At 41.5% G+C, this 14945-nt stretch overlaps 1 protein-coding gene across 2 annotated transcripts in view; it reads right to left on the bottom strand.

Moving 5' to 3' along the window:
* The window catches only part of EWSR1 (EWS RNA binding protein 1), a 39226-nt gene that overhangs the window by 4054 nt on the left and 20227 nt on the right, over positions 1 to 14945 (bottom strand). The window contains exons 7-12 of one of the 2 annotated variants that reach the window (XM_012805238.2): positions 11842 to 12053; positions 10371 to 10551; positions 7570 to 7604; positions 7000 to 7032; positions 6564 to 6682; positions 665 to 794 (exon numbers count right to left, since the gene is read on the bottom strand). In XM_012805238.2, coding sequence (XP_012660692.1) covers positions 665 to 794; positions 6564 to 6682; positions 7000 to 7032; positions 7570 to 7604; positions 10371 to 10551; positions 11842 to 12053 — 710 coding nt within the window. Of the gene's footprint in view, positions 1 to 664; positions 795 to 6563; positions 6683 to 6999; positions 7033 to 7569; positions 7608 to 10370; positions 10552 to 11841; positions 12054 to 14945 lie in introns of both variants that reach the window. The other variant, XM_003789850.3, reaches the window with a different exon arrangement.

Below are 14945 nucleotides of genomic sequence, written 5' to 3'. Positions count from 1 at the left end.
GGGGGGGGGCAGTACCTGTGGCTCAGTGGGTAAGGCGTCGGCCCCATATACTGGGGGTAGCGGGTTTGAACCTGGTCCTGGCCAAACCGCAAAAAAAAAACAGCTGGGTGTTGTGGAGGGTGCCTGTAGTCCCAGCTACTCAGGAGGCTGAGGCAAGAGAATCACCTAAGCCCAAGAGCTGGAGGTTACTGTGAGCTGTGACACCATAGCACTCTACAGAGGGTGACAAAAGTGAGACTCTGCCTTTAAAAAAATAAGCTCAGCACCTGTGGCACAGTGATCATGGTGCCAGCCAAATGCACCAAGGCTGGTGGTTTCGAGCCTGGCCCGGGTCAGCTAAACAATGACAAGTGCAACCAGAAAACAGCCAGACGTTGTGGCAAGCGCCTACAGTCCCAGACACTTGGGAGGCTGAGGCAAGAGAATTATTGCTTAAGCCCAAGAGTTTGAGGTTGCTGTGAGCTATGATGCCATAGCACTCTACTAAGGGCGACAAAGTGGAACACTATCTCAAAAAAAAAAAAAAGAGAGAGAGAGAGAATGTTATTCTAATAACATCTAACATTTGCAAGACCTTTTCTTTACCTGTAAGTTGACACATGTAAAATTTGCTTCAAGACCCTGTGTATGCCCAGAATGAGTTAAGAACACCAGCACATCCTACCATCAAACCACTCCACAGCAGCCTTTGCAGTTGGTGGATCTTCATAGGATACTGTGGCATCACCTTTGGGCTTTCCTGTTTCCTTGTCCAGGTAGATGTGGATCATGGGTTGTCCAGTTCTCTTGTTCATCTACACATGAAACAGTAGTTAGGCTGTGAACAGAATATACTACTAGCTTGGGAGAAAACAGTCCATGTGAAATTCTTGAGAATCTCTCAAAAAAGCAGTCATTTTTTACATGCAGTCACTAGGATGTCAGTTTATCTTCTGAGCAGTGAAATTATGAGTGACTTATTCCCCAAATTTTTACAACAAATGTGTTCTTATTATAAAAATAAAAACAGGGCTTGGCGCCTGTGGCTCAAGTGGCTAAGGTGCTAGCCGCATATACCTAAGGTGGTGGGTTCGAATCCAGCCCGGCCCCACCAAACAACAATGATGCCTGCAACCAAAAAATAGCCAGGCGTTGTGGTGGGCGCCTATGGTCCCAGCTACTTGGGAGACTGAGGCAGGAGACTCGCTTGAGCCCAGAAGTTGGAGGTTGCTGTGAGCTGTGATGCCATGGCACTCTACCCAGGGTGACAGGTTGAGGCTCTGTCTCAAAAAAACAGAACTAAAGTTACAGTGCATAAGTACAACAGGATGGGCTCTCTTCCTTCCCCAGCCATTCTCTGTCGCCTGTGTACCCAACCACCCTGACATTTTCTGTGCCCAAACAGGCAGCCACCTTATAGATACAGTCATATTTTGATGCCATCACATAAGACATGACTAGCATAATGAAAATACCCGTAGACTGTTAAGTACCCAATATTAAGGGCTGGATGTGCCATAAAGCTTCTTGGTTAAGTCCAAGACAGCCAGTATTTCTTTTAGCATTAGAGAAAAGAGGACTAGTTAGATGTTCAGCTGAATATGAGATGTAGCTGGTTTGAATTCAGTAGCCACATTCTACAAGAATCTTTCATGTGTATTTTTTGTAATAAATATGCACATGTTCAAAGTCTTAGCTATACTTGTTCACATATCCAGTAATACTCAAGAACTATCAATTTACACTGCTTTAAAAAGAGGAACAGTTGTAATAGTATGTATGTACTAATCCCCATTCTTTTAAAAGAGGACATGATACATAAAAACAACTATAGCAAAATGATAGTATGAAAAAAACGGGGAAATGCATTTCTTACTTCCCTTTATTTCTAAAATTGATGGTAGATCAATTTTCTTTCTTAACCAGTGTAAATCCTAAACACTTTAATACAGGTGTTCTCAAACTACAGCCCGCGGGCCACATGCAGTCTGCCTAGGACATTTATCCGGACCGCCGGGTGTTTTTGACGCCGCTGCCTGTCCTGCTTAGCAGCCAACTAGTCCCAGGGACCACAATCCGGCCCTCCAACGGTCTGAGGGACAGTGAACTGGCCCCTTGTTTAAAAAGTTTGAGGACCCCTGCCTTAATAAGTAAAATATTATATAACATATTAAAAAACAATCTTCTGAAAAGAATTTGTTCCTTTATAAATATAAAGTGCAAGCATAAGCATTTTGGGGTTCATCTTTGCCAGGAGCATGCAGATCATGACAGCAGAAACTACAACTAAAACCATTTAGCTTTTGGGGCCAGGCATAGTGGCTCATGCCTGTAATCCTGGGAGGCCAAAGCAGGTGGATTGCTTGAGCTCAGAAGATCAGCTTAGAGATCAGCCTGAGTAAGAATAAGACCCCATTTCTACCAAAAATTTTGGATAAAACTCCTTATGTAATTTAAGATTTACCAAAACTGGTTCGGCACCTGTAGCACAGTAGTTACATGAGCACCAGCGACATATACCAAGGGTGGTGGGTTCGGAGTCAGCCTGGACCAGCTAAACAACAATGACAACTTCAACAACAACAACAAAAGCCGGGCACTGTGGTAGGCACCTGTAGTCCCAGCTACTTGGGAGGCTGAGGCAAGAGAATCGATTAAGCCCAAGAGTTTGTGGTTGCTGTGAGCTTGTGATGCCACAGTACTCTACTGAGGGCGACATGACACTGTTTAAAAAAAAAAAAAAAGAAAAAAAAAAAGATTTACCAAAACCAACTGTATCTCTATATAACTGTAATAAATCAGAAAATGTCATTTAAGAAGGACTATTAACCATAGCAACTCAAACAAACCAACAACCCCCCAACCTAAAAATGAATATAATAAAAATCTGTAAGACCTTTAAAGAAATAGTATTTGACCGAAGACCTCCATAAAAGGGGAGAGAGGAAGGGCTCTTATTCAGTGTTACCTGTTTTATAGATTTATAAACATCCAACTGGGTAAGGTTTTAAGTTTATGGAGTTCATAAACTGATTAAAAAATTTATATGAAAAGAGCAAAGACTAAGGAATTGTAAAATATTCCTGAAGAAAAACAACAGGCTTGGCACCTATGGCTCAAGCGGCTAGGGCATCAGCCACATACACCTGAGCTGATGGGTTCGAATCCAGCCTGGGCCCGCCAAACAACAATGACAGCTGCAACCAAAAAAAATAGCCGGGCATCGTGGCGGGCACCTGTGGTCCCAGCTACTTGGGAGGCGGAGGCAGGAGAACTGCTTGAGCCCAGGAGTTGGAGGTTGCTGTGAACTGTGATGCCACGGTACTCTAACCCAGGGCGACAGCTTGAGGCTCTGTCTCAAAAAAACCAAAAAAACCAAAAAAACCAAAAACAAAAACCAACAAAACAGGCTTGGGGCCTGTAGCTCAGTGACTAAAGTGCTGGCCACATACACTAGGGCTGGTGGGTTCAAACCCAGCTTGGACCTGCAGAACAACAACAAAAATAGCTGGGTGCTGTGGTGGACGCCTGTAGTGTTAGCTACTTGGGAGACTAAGGCAAGAATTTGAGACTGCTGTGAGCTGTGATGCTTCAGGACTCTACTGAGGGCAACACAGTAAGATTCTGTCTCAAAAAACAAACGAAAAAACCCCAACAAAACAAGAATTTGCTCTAGCTATCATGACTCAGCACAAAAACATAGTAATTCATTGTGGTATTAGCAGAAGATCATACAAACTGACCAACATAAGAGAGCCATTGCTAGGCATTGTGGCGGGCGCCTGTAGTCCCCGCTACTTGGGAGACTAAAAGCAAAAGAATCACTTAAGCCCAGAGTTTGAGGTTGTTCTTAGTTGTGACACTAGGGCACTCTACTGAGAGCAACATAGTAACACTCTGTCCCAAGTTTGCATATGTAAACTTTCTATGTGACAGATAAAGTACTATACACCACCAGGGAGGGGGAAGACTCTAAATGTTGCTGAAACAAAAAGCTTTTGTATATAGAAAAAAATAGACATAAGCCAATAAGGAAAAGAATGGTTAGTTCAACTATACTAAAATCATTACCTTTTATTCATCAAAAGAAAACTAAAACAAGCCACAAACTAGGCAAAGACATTTGCAACTCAGACACGGCTCATATAATATAAATAACTATTACTTGTAAATCAACAAAAGACAAGAAAAAATGAGTATAAGACAAACAGGAATTTCATTCAGGTTAAGAGGACAGGCAATAAAAACAACCTTATAACAATCAAGGAAAAGTGGTAAACCATGCCATTTTTCTTTCACCAGAAGAGCAGAAGTCAGGTGTAGTGACTAAGCTGTTTTAGCTGTAGTGAGGAAGATGTAAACCTCGTTATCAGAAATGCTGGCTGGAGTCTAAGTTATTCAGCCATACTGTTTGTTACCTTGTGAAGTTACGTATGTGCACACATCAAGAACCAGCAAATTCCACTCCTAGATACAGATGATCCACATTATTTATGGATTTATTCTCTGTGAATATGCCCACCCTCTAAAGATTATTCATAACTTTGATAATTTATCAACATAAACAAGGTAGCAAAACATTCAAAACACCTGAGGCACATGTTCCTAGCTGAGGTAGAAGACAGGGCAGAGGCTCTGTTGTTTTGAGTTACGGCAAGCTGAAAAGTTTGAAAACCAACTCTGGCATCAGTCAGCAGGACAGGCTCAGACAAGTCACTTAAGGTTTTTTTTCTCTTATTTAGAAACTCAGCTACTTAATCTGCCTCTCCCTATGAAAAAAACTCCATCTTTCTTAATTTTCCGAACTTCATTAACACCACCAGGCCAGTCAGACCAAAACACTCTAGTCACACCAGCCCTTTGAACTTGCCAGACTCCTGTCTCAGGAACTCTGCCCTTACTGTTTGTTCCCTGCACCTTTCCCCTCCTGGTCAAAGGTATATGGTTTTATTCCTGCCTTTCTTACTTTTATTTCTTGCATAATACTTAGTAAGTATATAACCTAACATTCAATTCATCTTAGTTTGAAGTTTTTTTTTTTCTTTTTTCCTTTAGTGATTCTCTTGCCCTTTGTCTCCCACGTAGCTGGGACTACAGGTGCCAGCCACAATGCTGTTTTTTTTTTTTTTTTTTGGGTAGAGATAGAGTCTCACTCTGGCTCATGCTGGTCTCAAACCTCTGAGCTCAGGCAATCCAGCCGCCTTGGCCTCCACAGCACTAGAACTATAGGCATGAGCCACTACACCCGGCCAGGAGGTGCCTCTAGTCCCAGCTACTTGTTAGACTGAGGTAGGATGATTGCTTAAATCCAGGAATTTGAGGTTGCTATGAGCTAGGGTGATGCCATGGCACTCTAGCTTGGGCAACAGAGAAGATGTATCTCCAACAAGGTGAGAATAATACAATTTGGACTGGGGGAGAGAGGGATTTAATTAGGAAAATGTCAAGTGTCTCAAAGGCAATCTTATTAAAGCTCCTCTTCTTTTTTTTGGAGACAGAGTCTCAAGCTCTTACTCTGAGTAGAGTGGTGTGGTGTCACACATCACAGCAACCTCAAACTCTTGGGCTTAAGCGTTTTTCCTGCCTCAGTCTCCCAAGTATCTGGGACTACAGGTGCCTGCGACAATGCCTGGCTATTTTTTTTGTTGCAGTCATCATTGTTGTTTTTAGCTGACCCAGGCTGGGTTTGAACCCACCAGCCTCAGTGGATGTAGCCAGCACCCTACCTACTGTGAAGCTCTACTACCACTATTTTTTTTTTTTTAAACTGTATCACCCTTGGTAGAGTGCCGTGGCATCACAGCTCACAGCAACCTCCAACTCCTGGGCTTAGGCGATTCTCTTGCCTTAGCCTCCTGGGTAGCTGGCACCATAGGCGCCTGCCATAACACCCGGCTATTTTTTGTTGTTGTTGCAGTTTGGCTGGGGCTAAACTAGCTACTCTCGGTATATGGGGCTGCTGCCCTACCCACTGAGCCACAGGCCTTGCCCAAAGCTCTACCTTCTTATACTGGAGGTGGACATGTAAATGTTCCTTATATAACATGTATTTTGTAAGTATTTTATATTTTCACAAAAAGTAATTAATGGATAAAATATAATTAACTGATAATGATAAAAATGATGCCAAGTTACCAAACATGCTTAAACTGTTCAGCATTTCCTTTCTACCAAAAGATACCTAATAGGTTCTTTTGGTATATTAAGTAGCAAACCACAAGTCACCCAGAAAGAAAAGTCAGGCAACTTCTGAAACAACCCTCAATATCAATTCAATCTTTAAAATGCTCTGTGGTCTTAAGTTCTACTAGATAACTTTTTCTCGAGGGGGGGAGACAGAGTCTCATTATGTTGCCCTCAGTAGAGTACTGTGGTGTCATAGCTCACAGCAACCTCAAACTTGTGGGTTTAAGTGATTTTCCTGCCTCAGTCTCCCAAGTAGCTGGGACTACAGGCCCCCACCACCGGGCTATTTTTTGGTTGTGGTTGTCAATATTTATCAGGCCCAGGCCGGGCTCGAACCTGCCAGCCTTGGTGTAGGTGGCCTCCTAGATAACTTGTTATCTGTTTATGTGTTTACTGACCTTAACAACCCCACACTGCTTAAAGAAGTCTGCCAGATCATCTAGGGTCACATTGTCATTTAATCCTTGCACATAAATCGCACTGTTGTCAGAGTCTTCATCCGGATCTACAGGTGGGCCTTGCAGAGAAAATAAGAGTGAAGTTATTATCTTTATCTATAGGAGCTTCTTATCCAACCAGTTTCTAGTGCCTAATGGTATTCATCACAAATCTAAGAGAACTATCAACTAATAACAAGAATGCTGTTTTTTTGTGTACTTTATTTAAGGTAATAATGAGTGCAGTGATCATGGATGCTCCTAAGGGCAGTCCAAAGTGCCCCTGACAGCAAGATTATAATACATTAGTCTATCGGGCTGCTGTATTTTACCATGCATTCACTTCTGTGCCATTAATTTATAAAGCATAGTACAAAGTTCAAGAGTTCAAAATTACCTAGATCAAGATCTGGTCCTTCATCCATGGGTCCTGCCAACCAGGAAAGATCATATAAAATATTATTAGTGCACGCCTTGCAAGCTACAAACCTTACAAACACACACAGCTATCTACTATACCACCATTTGATGGGGATTCATTAAATTCAAAATGACCTGCACTGCTAAAATGGAGCAGTGCCTCTTTAACATTTGTGAAAGGTTTGCTAGGGTTTGCTGTTTCCTTTGCTGGTTTGCTTCTAAACCATTAACCAAATACACTCTCAATGCTTATTGTGCCAAATTAGTGTTAAATTTAAGTCAAAATTTTTCTTCCAAATAAACCAAATTTAAAAAATGTATTCTCCCCCATATTACAGAAGCAGTTGGCTCAATACTTCAAGTCACCCTTTGTTTTGTAACCATAGGTTAACCTTATTACCCCTAAGACAATGCCGGCAGTACCCATTAGTCTCTTTTGTATAGATCATTTTTAAACCACTTATCAAACTAATAAAAAATTATAGTTTTCTAAAAACTGATTGTATTTTTTTTTAAACACTATCCATGGTAATACTCAAAAACTTACCACCAGGCTTATTGAAGCCACCTCGCTCTCCAGCGCTGCTGGGGGGATAAACGAAGAAATGAAGGCCTTTCCCTTTAAAAGCCAGTACCGCTCTGAGCCTTGGGGGGGCTCGTGGGGAAGAAGGGCACTGGCTAAACACATCTCCAAACAATGCATCTCTCTCATCTTGTCACTATGCCTTTCTTCAGGGCAGCTCGCTCAAATTTCCTCAATATACAACCTTGCTTGTCTGATTGTACACACCAGTGTGGTTGGTTCCTTTCATTTCGGGGGCTGGTATTAATAGTGCAATACTTGGCAAATTAGGAAGGAAAAAAGTAGATCCCAAACACCCACCCCATTAGCTGAAAAACCGGGACACATAGAGAGGAGCAGCAAGCGGGAGTAACAGCTGTGATGAACTTTTGCATGTTCATAAAGGTGCACCCTCAACCTCTCCCAGGGGAGAGCCAAATGAAGCCCTGGGCTTCCTAACAAGTCACAATATAATAAAGCAGAAGACAACCACATCAAATGCCTACAACACACATCAGAGGACGCATCCAGCCAATCTTCAGCATAAAGCCATACATTTCAGGGCACTAATGGATTTAACAATTGCTGTGAAAGGAGAATTTACAACAAATACCAAGGCTCAACGGAATGGGGGTGCAACTTTATAGACATTATCAGTTAAAAATAATGATTATGGCAGTATAAAATTACATATCTCTTTAGAGGCAGAGAGAAGAGTATGAATTGGGCCTTTTTTGGTTAGAGTTTGTTTACTTTAAATAAAGGCAGCTCCTCAGTGGGAGGCCTTGAGTTTTTTTCTAACCAGTATTGCACCTTTAATACCTGAATATACAATTTCAAGCTGTTGCATGCAGCTTTGTTTCCTTTTTAAAAGTACACACCATAAAATGCTCTCTCTCTTTAAACACAAAAGTTTACACTTTAATGTTACACAATTCTAGAGTATTATACCTCCTCTGGTTCATTACCAAACAACAAGTATGCAGTTACCAAAGTTACAGAAGGATTCCATTTATACAATGAATACATTTTGTTAAAAATATTCTATGTATATTTTTCCTCTCCATATGGACACCGTGTCTAGTCCCACTTTTCATTATGCTGCCGGCTGAGTACTGAGTACGGGTACTTTTTAAGTATTGAAGTGTATACAAGGCTCTCACTTTGTAACCTGTAGCATATAAATGCGACAAAGCATGTTAAAAAGTTTCCACGTTTAACAGCCAATGAAAATATCAAAATACTGAGGCAATGAAAAAGGGCATGTTAACAACATTGAGTGCCTTACCTGCAGAAGACACTGAAAACCATCACCACACCACAATAAAAAAGGGGAAATTGGGGGAAACACCCCTGTCATGTTCCCAAAGGATCCAACAGACTGCTTCACAGTCTGCTGAAAAACCTATAGGGAAAGCCATGGTCTCTTCTATGGCTCCAGGCATCCAGAAAGAGAGGCCCCCTCTACTAGCAAAATTAGTAAAATAATTACTTCTGGAGTAATAAAATAAACTTGAAATTGCTTTGACAATCGAAAAACACTAAGAATTCTAGGTGATTTGAGACGTGATGATAGTAATTTCAAGTGTCTATGTCTATTTTAAAACAGCCATAAAGAAGTGAAACCTTTATAATGGAATGATATTTTCCAAATCAGAAGATTGATTGTACTTTATACCAAATTATTCACAAACTTTTGCACATTGTAAAATGACTTTTTTCCAATAAAGATTTCACTGAAGACTTTATTTTTTAAAGTTATGCAGAATATGCAAAACACTATTAACTATAAGTAGAGATTTGCAAATATGAAAATTAAAGATCAACTTTTTACCTATTTAATTTTGAAGTTCATTTCTGTTTAAAAAAATGCTATTTAATTTTTCCTTGAGCTAACAGTGGCATGCCAAATCCAATTTATACTTGTTATAACATTCTGCATAACCTTTTAAAAACTAGTTTATATAGGGACAGAACACACACAGAACTAAGCCTTCTGCATTACGTTAACCATCAACATTATAGCTCACCTTTATCAAAGTACAGACACCAGAAAGGGAAGAGGGGAAGGGAGAAGGGAGGGGAAGGGCAGGCAGAGGTATCAGGGTTATGTCATTGATCTAAACAAAGTTTTCTAAACCAGATTGTGCCATCAATCAAAATGGCCAACCCGATTTAGACTTTCAAAATCTCCAATGGGGAGTGAACCTATATAATTATATACATCACTCTGCAAAAGCTATTGGATTTTTCTGAACTTCATCCAAACTCTGTATTAGGTGCACCTCAGGCCATAGTTTAAGGGTTACGGGACCTAGATCATTATGTTCAACCATTCAGAGTATAAACATAAGTTGGGGACAAACATTGTGGAAAACAGCTGCATTCCTTTTCTGCAGTATATACCAGGTATTTCAAGACAACCATTCAGAGGCAATTAGTTAAAAACCTAGGGTCGTTAGAAGGATTGTGTGTGTTCCATCCCAAATCTATTACCCACAGAGGCTTTTCACCTCTGGAAATCCTGAAGGGAACTGAAAGCTCTAGTTTCAAAACCATTCTTTTCTTTCCCCAACCCAACAAACTATATTGGCAGGGAAAAAAGCAAACTGCCACTTAATATATGCCACAAAGATGACATTTCCATGTTTTAGAATGGTTTGATCTCAAAAGAGTGTCCATGGAAATGCAGAAATAAATTTCTTATGTCTTTCAGTCCCTTCTTTCCATTGAAAATCCTATGGATGAAACAAAATTAGGTAAAAGGAGAAAAGGTTTGCTCTTACCCCATTCCACCGCGTCCTCCTCCCCGCCCACCTCTGCTCATGCCTCCACGATCAAATCCCCCTCTTCCCCTGCCCCGGTTATCAGGGCCACTCATGCTCCGGTTTTCTCCTGGTCCGGAAAATCCTCCAGACTCCTGCCCATAAACACCCATGCTACTGGGGTGGTCCTGTCGGAATGAACCTGAGGAAAGAGTCACATCTGTAAGCCATGGACCAGCATTTATACCACTGCCTGATGTACTTTCTCCTGGAATCACAGAATTCTCAATTGCAAGGCACTAATACCAAGGTACAACCTTCTTTACACCATGATATAGCAGCCCAAATTGATAAGCTCTTCTAAGTTCAACAAAATCTGCTGATTTTATCAAGGCTGAAACCATCTTCTAGAGTTAGCCTAGAATAAACCACCTCTAGACCAAAAAAGCCCCTGGCCAACATACATTTATAGGGTTCTGTAGCCTAAGATGCCTCAAAAGCAGCTGCTTTAAACTGTACTCCAGAAAAATACACCCAGTAGGGTTTCAGAATTTTGCTAGGGACTAAGCTCCATCAAGTAGCACTACTTGTTTCAGTCATAATGAGACATGCTTGCTGATGGATAAAATTTAATTTTAAAAGGGTAATAATCCAGGTAGAAATTATGAAAATAGTTTTGTGCTTTTGGTTACTTCCCTACACATAAAAGTATTACAAGTATGCTGTAATTTTTTTTTTTTTTTTTGAGACAGTCTCATTATGTAGCCTCCAGTAGAGTGCCGTGGCATCACAAAGGCATCTCTTGCCTCAGCCTCCCGAATAGCTGGGACTACAGGTGCCCGCCACAACACTCAGAACAGTTGTCACTATTCTTTTAGCTGGCCAGGCAGCCTGGCATATGTGGCTGGTGCCCTACTCACCAAGCTATGGGCGCCAAGCCTGTAGTATTTTCTTAATGCATACAAGCAAACAAACAAAAAATAAAAACAAAAACATACATAGCATTTACAGCCAGGTTCAGTGGTGTATACTATAATCCGAGCTACTCAAGAGACTTGAGACAGGAGAATAGCTTATGCCCCAGAGTTGGAAGCCAGCCTGGGCAATGTAACAAGATTCCATCTCAAAAAAGCTAAAAACATATATCTTTTACTTAACTATCAAAACCACAGTAGCCTTCAATAGTTGCCTGCCCACTCTCCTTTATGCTTTAGTGTGAGTAGGCCATAAGAATGCTAGATTTACTTGCTGCATACAACTTTCCTAAAATGCTTTTTCTGGTCAGTTACCATTTTTTAGTAAGGCATACTAATGACAACTACATTGGAGAAAAGCACTAAAGTCTTTATTGAGACATCAAACTGTTAGCTAGGATGTCATGTCTTAAAGATGTATCTAGGATTCCAAAGTAAACAATGGTAGAAAGCATTTCTCATGTTCAAAAACTTCAAACACAATTATTCTTATTTGGTTTTCTCTCTTAGCAACTCACTCTGCTGCCCGTAGCTGCTGCTCTGTTGGCTATATTGACTTGGAGCCTGGCTGTAGGATCCAGTTTGGGGGGGGTAACTAGTGGGAGGCTGCTGCCCATAGCTGCTTTGTTGACCATAGCTACTCTGCTGTCCATAGCTGCTTGGCTGCCCATAGGTGTTCTGCTGAGAGTAACTGCTCTGATCATAACTAGTCGGCTGTGTAGAAGAATAGCTGTAAGAAAAAAAAAAGAGAGAGAGAGCTTTTAGGAAGGAGAGAAAGCTTTCCACTTTCTCAAATAAAGGAGACATTCATAGCATATGACAGACATCCTGAAGAAAGCAGTTATTTTCTACATTATCAACAGTCTGAATTTAAAACACGCAATTATTTTTGTATTTCGAACAAAACTTTAAATGGGGGGAGGTAATTATTAAAATCCACCTGTACAAGCATCATAGAATCTCCTCTTATGTCCCCCATCCTCATTTATTTTATCTATTTATTCTTAAGGGATAGTTTCACTCTGCTGCCTAGGCTAGAGTGCCACAAAGTCAGCCTATCTCATAGCAATCTCAAGACTCCTGGCTTGATCAAGAGATCGTCTTGCCTCACTCAGTCTCCCAACTAGCTGGGACTGCAGGTGCTTGCCACATCTGGGTAACTTTTCTACTTTCAGTAGAGACAAGGTCTTGCTCAGGCTGATCTCAAACTTCTGAGCTCAAGGGATCCTCCCACCTTGGCCTCCCAGAATATTAGGATTGTAGGTGTGAACCACTGTACCTGGTCCTCTCTTCCCCATTTAAAACAGTGTTTATTTTTAACTATATTCAAGAAAATATGGGAGTTTAGATGTCTCCTGTATTATGATTAGAATATTCACATGCACGTGTGGGGAAGGCTGACCCAGTGAAAAGGACACTGAGAAAAGGCAGGGAGAGCCAGGCACAGTGGCTCATGCTTATAATACTATGACTCTGGGAGGCTGAGGCAGGCGCCTGTAGTCCCAGCAACTCAGGAGGCTGAGGTAAGAGGATCACTTGAGCCTAAGATTTGGAGGTTGCTGTGAGGTACAATGCCATGGCACTCTTTACCAAGAGGCAACTAAATGAGACTCTGTCTCAAAAAAAGAAAAGGCAGGGGGAGTTAAATGAGGTGTTTGGCCCCAAGCCTGCCTCCAATAACTCTTCCGGAATAACAATTTTCTGAAGAGACAAGGCTGCTTGGTGGGGTGTGTGTGTGTAGGGGTGTGCCACACAAAAGTGGTCATTTGGGGGCAGCACCTGTGGCTCAGTGAGTAAGGTGCTGGTGCCATATACTAAGGGTAGCAGGTTTGAACCTGGCCCTGGCCAAACTGCAAGGACAGTAACAAAAATAGCCGGGTGTTGTGACAGGCGACAGGCACCTGTAGTCCCAACTACTCAGAAGGCTGAGACAAGAGAATCGTCTAAGCCCAAGAGCTGGAGGTTGCTGTGAGCTGTGATGTGTGGCACTCTACCAAGGGTGATAAAGAGAAACTGCCTCTAAATAATAATAATAATAAAAAAAAGTGGTCATTTTTCCTTGAAGATTTGTCTAAGTGTTCAAAATTGCTTTGCTATATAGTTAAAACTTTACAGACATGTCTGAATGCAACTGGGCATTAATAAAGAAAAGACATTCTGTAAATATTCACGGAATAAAGGAGCCTAAAATTAAAAAAAAAAAAAAAAAGAAAGAAAAGACAGAAGAAAACTTCAGAATAAGCTATGTGAAAGATGACTATAAAACATATATAGGGCTGGGAACAGCAGCTCATGCCTGTAGTCCCAAATACTCAGGAAGCTGAGATGGGAGGATTATTTTGAGCCCAAAAGTTCAAATCCACCCTGGAAAAGACAGTGAGACCCTGGCTCTAAAAACAAAAATTTAATCAGTGTGTTAATTACCTGACAGAGAAATTAATGAAAGATATATTCCTGTATAGAAATAAAGCTTAAAACAACTAGTATTAAATTCTCAATGAACCACAATAATGAGAAACAAAAACGACAACCTATTTTAAGATGCAATTAAACTAACTGCCTATCACACCACAGGTGAGTGAATTCCATAGTCTCTCAGTGTGCACTTATTCAACTTGCTAGGTTAATTGCTCTTAGTACAACAGACAGGGACCAGCTACAGAAGAACAGCTGTAAGCTCTGCCCATTTTTGCTCCAAGTTGTATGGAAACATTTACCCTGGCAGCTCTTTCTGTCTCTAAACCTGTTCTTGTCTCCTGCATTTTAATGAAATTGTGTGCAAAAACAAACAAACAAAAACGATTTTTTTTTTTTTTGGAGACAAGAGTCTCCCTGTGTCACCCTCGATACAGCACCCAACTCTTAGGCTCAAGTGATCCTATCTCAGCCTCCCAGGTAATTGGGACTATAGGTGAGCACCACCATGCCCCACTAATTTTTCTATTTTTAGTAGAGATGGACATGTCTGATTGTCCGTAAAATCTGGTCTTAGGCTGATCTAGGACTCCTGAGTTTAATCATTCTACCTACCTCGGCCTCTTAAGAGTGAGCCACTGAACTTGACCTGGGAATTATTATTTCTAATAAATGTTGGGCTGGGTGAGATGGCTCATGCTTGAAATCCTAGCACTCTGGGAGGCCAAGGCAGGAGGATCCCTTGAGCTCACCTGTTTGAGATCAGCCTGAGCTAGAGAGACCTGCCTCTACTAAAAATGGATAAACCAGCTTGGTGGGTGCCTGGAATCCCAGCTACCTGGGAGGTTGAGACAAGAGGATCACTTGAGCCCAAGAGTTTGAGTTTGCTATGAGCTATGATGCCAGGGTACTCTATTCAGGGTGAGAGTGAGATTGTCTCAAAAAAACAAAACACTAGGCTTGGTGCCTGTAGCTCAAGTAACTGAGGCACCAACCACATATACCAGAGCTAGCGGGTTCGAATCCAGCCTGGGCCTGCCAAACAACAATGACAACTACAATCAAAAAACAGCCGTGCATTGTGGCAGGTGCCTGTAGTCCCAGTTACTTGGGAGGCCGAGACAAGAGAATCGCTGCCCAGGAGTTGGAGGTTGCTGTGAGCTGTGACACCACCATGGCATTCTACCCAGGGAGACAGCTTGAGGCT

The sequence above is a fragment of the Otolemur garnettii genome, unplaced genomic scaffold, assembly GCF_000181295.1.
Source record: "Otolemur garnettii isolate 467f Iridium unplaced genomic scaffold, OtoGar3 scaffold00038, whole genome shotgun sequence".
NCBI lineage: Eukaryota > Metazoa > Chordata > Mammalia > Primates > Galagidae > Otolemur > Otolemur garnettii.
Note: the sequence above shows the minus strand (reverse complement) of the source record. Positions and strands in the feature narration are given on the sequence as shown.